The sequence below is a fragment of the Vulpes vulpes genome, chromosome 11 (assembly GCF_048418805.1).
Source record: "Vulpes vulpes isolate BD-2025 chromosome 11, VulVul3, whole genome shotgun sequence".
In the NCBI taxonomy this organism is placed as follows: Eukaryota; Metazoa; Chordata; class Mammalia; order Carnivora; family Canidae; genus Vulpes; species Vulpes vulpes.
Genome location: NC_132790.1, coordinates 22,983,573 through 22,988,122, shown reverse-complemented (window position 1 = coordinate 22,988,122; position 4,550 = coordinate 22,983,573). Strand labels below are relative to the sequence as shown.

Here is a 4,550-nt window from a genome sequence, read left to right as displayed (position 1 = left end):
GCTTTCTCCCTCCACACCGTCTCAGACATGTATGCACACACACACAAACACACACACACCACATAGTTACACACTTTTTCTGCAGAAAAAGTAAATTGTAAACATTAGAGTCTTACTCCAATAAAAATATGTAAAAAATAAAAAATAAATATTAACCATGCAACTTCTAAAAATAGGTACTCCTACATAATCACAAAACTATTATCAAATCTAAGCAAATTGTGCTAACCTAATAGTGTTATCAATATATAATACATATTTAGATTTCACATTTTGTTCCTAATAATGACTGGTTAGTGCTAGTATTTGGTTGTAATGTCCCTTTAATCTCCTTTAATTTAGATTAATTACCCAACATTGTTTTTGTAAAATTGCATTTTTAAAGATACTGGGCTAGTGTGTGTGTGTGTGTGTGTGTGTGTGTGTGTGTGTGGTGGTAGCCATATTCAAGATTTTTCTATTACTTTCTCATGGTTAGATTCAAGTTGAACATTTTTTAAAAGATTTTATTTATTTATTCATGAGAGACACAGGGAGAGAGAGAGAGAGAGAGAGAGAGAGAGAGAAAGAGAGAGAGGCAGAGACACAGGCAGAGGGAGAAGCAGGCTCCATGTAGGGAGCCTGACTTGGGACTTGATCCCAGGTCTCTAGGATCAGGCCCTTGGGCTGAAGGCAGCACTAAACCACTGAGCCACTCAGGCTGCCCCAGGTTGAACATTTTTGATAAGAATTTTACATATGTGATTTTTGTGTCCTTATTTTCAAATCAGAAGGTATATAAGGTCAAATTCTTATTATTGGTTAAGCTAAATTTGATCATTTGCTTCAGGTGGCAATTGGAGGTCTCTTTATTGTAAAGGCATATTCATCCTTTTCTATTTAGTAAATGGTATGTACAGTGATACTTTCAGACTGTTTGAATATTATTTTCCAATACTTTTAAGGCTTTGTTGGTTATTTTAAAATTACATTAAAAACTACAAAAAAGTAATTTTTAAAATCTATCAATACTTTCTAAAGAAGAGTTCTTTTTTTCCGTTTTTCCCTCTTTGTTTAGAATATCACTATGAACTCACACTTTCTTTAAAGATTCAATTTGTTACAACTGTTTGCTGTCAAAATTATTTTTAATGTTCTGTTTGATCCATCTGTAGCCACTGGTAGCCCTTTCAAATGAGATTCTGTGTATTTTTTTTAAGTGAACTTACTGTCTTTGTGTTCTATATTGCTTGGGATCATAAGCTATTCCAGTATCATTTTATGTTTTTTTCTGGTTCATACCTAGAATTAGCCATTGCTCAAAGGATTTTAGGTTATTTGTAGTGGGGAATGGTATGTAAAAACCAATACATAGGCCCTAGCTTTGCTCATTGCTTCCAGCACTTTCAGAGGACAGAGAAGAGAAATATAGAGATAAAATTTTAAAGAATACATTTAGTTTTTCCCATTATCGACTTAACTTTAGCTTCCATTCTTTTTTTTCCTAGACTGTTACAAAAATCTCTTAAATGCTTTCCTTGTATTCTTTTTCTCCACTTTCACCTTTCAAACTTGTAGCACATAGTTAACCCTATGTAACGTTTTACAAAGCAATAGGCTTTCCATGACTGAGTCTTAAATAAGGAATGAGGGCAGATATTTCCATGAGGTCTGAAAGGCCCCAAGAAGCACAAGGAGTGTTCATCATTTCTATCTCATCTCCTGTAGATCTCCTTCCAACATACACACTGATTATGCTGAGCCACATCTGTCTGACTGCTCACCTTTCCACAAACACACCAGATAATTCCACATCTTAGTGTTTCATTTTTGTTTTAAAGATTTATTTATTTATTTATTTATTTATTTATTTATTTATTTATTTATTAAAGAGGCGGAGTGGAAGGGGCAGAGGGTGAGGGAGAAGGAAAGAGAGAATCCCAAGCAGACTCTGCTGGTATGGAACTTACCATGGGCTTGATCTCACGACCCTGAGATCATGACCTGAGCTGAAATCATGAGTTGGATGCTAACTAACTGAGCCACGCAGGTGCCTCACACTTCATTGTTTCTGTTTTTTACATTCTTTTACCTTTATTAAGTTTGCCTTCCCATTGTCCACCTTTTCTGTGACAAACTCCTACTCACCTTTCAACCTCCTTCTTCCCTGACTTTTTTCTCATTTCCTCTTGATGAGACAGGAAACCCTCTTCCAGGTTTCTATAGCACTTTTTGTATATCTATCATAATCTCATTACACTTAATTATAATTGTGTATTTAGAAGCTTATGTCCTATAGTGGAAGGACAAGATCATGTATAATTCATTTTACTATCTCTAGTAATGAGTACAGACTATCTCACACAGGTAAGTACTGAATTAAAAAGATGAAGTGCATGAGTGCAGGAAAGAATCAAGACTATTTGCCGCTGGGACACCTGGGTGGCTCAGTGGTTGAGCATCTGCCTTTGGCTCAAGGTGTGATCCCAGGACCCTGGGGCTGAGTTCCACATCAGACTCCTTGCAGCGAGCCTGCTTCTCCCTCTGCCTATGTCTCTGCCTCTCTCTCTCCATGTCTCTTATGAATAAATAAATAAAATTTTGAAAAAAAAAGAAGACTGCCACCCATCAGTCTGAGGGGATCTATTTGCTTGTCATACTCTTGACAATGTGTCTTGGTCAGGTATCTGAGTAAGGGCTTTCTGGACATAAGACCGGCCATGTTTTTCCTCAGATTCTGTGGTTATTTCTTGGTGTCATCAGCCTTTCCTCTTCTCTCTCAGCAGTCTGAGCATAGCCTCCCTAATGGGCTTGGATTTCACACTGTAGATGATGGGGTTGAGCACAGGGGGCACCACCAGGTACACATAGGCAACCAGAGCATGTACAATGTGAGGCAGGTGCCTCCCAAAACGGTGGATCATTGACACTCCTATGACTGGGATGTAGAAAATCAGAACAGCTAATATATGAGACACACATGTGTTGAGGGCTCGGACACGTTCCCTGGGAGAGGCCAGACCCATCACTGTATGGAGAATAAGGGTATAGGACAGGACAATAAACAAAGAGTCTACACCTACTGTGGATAAAACTACATATAGCCCATAAAGGATGTTGACAGTAATGTCAGCACAAGCCCGTTTCATGACATCTGCATGGAAACAGAAGGAATGGGACAGGAGGATCTTGTCAGGGCAAAAGTTCAGTCGCTTCAATAAGAAGGGCACTGGAAAGAGGGATACAGTGGCTCTAGCCATAATGGCCAGCCCAATCCTAATAATGACATTATTGGTGAGGGTAGCTGCATAGCGAAGAGGGTTGGAGATGGCCACAAAGCGGTCAAATGACATGGCCAGGAGCACTGATGACTCCACCACAGAGAAGGAGTGGAGAAAGAACATCTGGACCAGGCATGCATTGAAGCCTATGTGCCGATAATCAAACCAGAGCACAGCCAGGGTGGTGGGCAGTGTGGACAGAGTGAGGCCCACATCAGTGAGGGCCAGCATGGACAGGAAGTAGTACATGGGCTGGTGCAAGCTGGGAGTTCTCCTCACAGCCAAAAGAATCAGGCAGTTTCCAGTGAGGGCCACAGTGTACATGAAAGAGAAGGGGATGGAGATCCACCCATGAACAGCCTCCAGCCCTGGGATGCCAATCATCAGGAAGGCATGTGGCTGGAAGAAGGAGATGTTGACATAGGAGTGGGAAAGGAGCATCTTTGGAAAGCAGTTGAGGTCTCCAGAAGGATGTGACCTCTTCAATCTGGGAAGAAAAATAAGGATAAAATCATTGGAAAATATACCAGCTCTGATAGTAGGTGACATGGGTTCCTACATATTAGAAAATATGAAATGTGAGGGGATTTAGAAATGTATTCATCTAAAAGCCAATTAGAGAATAACTATAATTTAAATCTGTTGACTACAAGTGTCATTTTATAGTGTAAAACACTGATTTCTTCAGGTATTGAAGAAAGCAGAGCTTTCTTTAAGAATATGTAATGATCCTAAGAGGTCTCATCAGAAATGCTGTAGAAACATGGTCTGATGGAAATAAATTGCAAACACGTGGTGGAAGCCTGAAGGCTTGACAGCATGAGCTTGTTATCTTTATTTTCTTGAATTCACCTTTAAATTCCCAGATAAACAAGTAAATAAATAAATAACCCTCTAAAGATAGGTCAATAACAAATGACATAAGGGGAAAAGCTACTGAAATACCTTTTAGCAAAGATATAAAAAAAACACTAAAAATAAATCTGTGAGCTAAAATGGCTTTTAATATGAACCCTGGGTATACAGTTATGCTATCGTTAGCCAGTAATCAACTCAATCTGAAGGTAAGAGTGGCCTTTTGTTTCCTTTGGGGAAGGTGAACTGCTTTTAGAATTGGGGTTTTAAAACAGATTGTACATATCTAGTAGAGTATTTTAAAAGAGAATATAATGAAATAAGTTTTTGACAGTGTCAGTTTTGTCATCCTCCATTTCTTCTTTCTCAGACACTATTTTGAACAAATATTAATCTGTGGTAGAGCTTACCACATTCAAAGATGAGTAGCAGAAA

General features: G+C 38.7%; 1 protein-coding gene across 1 annotated transcript; it reads right to left on the bottom strand.

The window, feature by feature from the left end:
• Window positions 1–2,738: 2,738 nt before the first annotated feature.
• On the bottom strand, window positions 2,739–3,701 carry LOC112928591 (olfactory receptor 51I2-like). The gene has a single exon (XM_026010400.1). The coding sequence runs from the start codon at window positions 3,699–3,701 to the stop codon at window positions 2,739–2,741; it is 963 nt and encodes a 320-aa protein (XP_025866185.1).
• Between the last annotated feature and the right edge of the window lie 849 nt (window positions 3,702–4,550).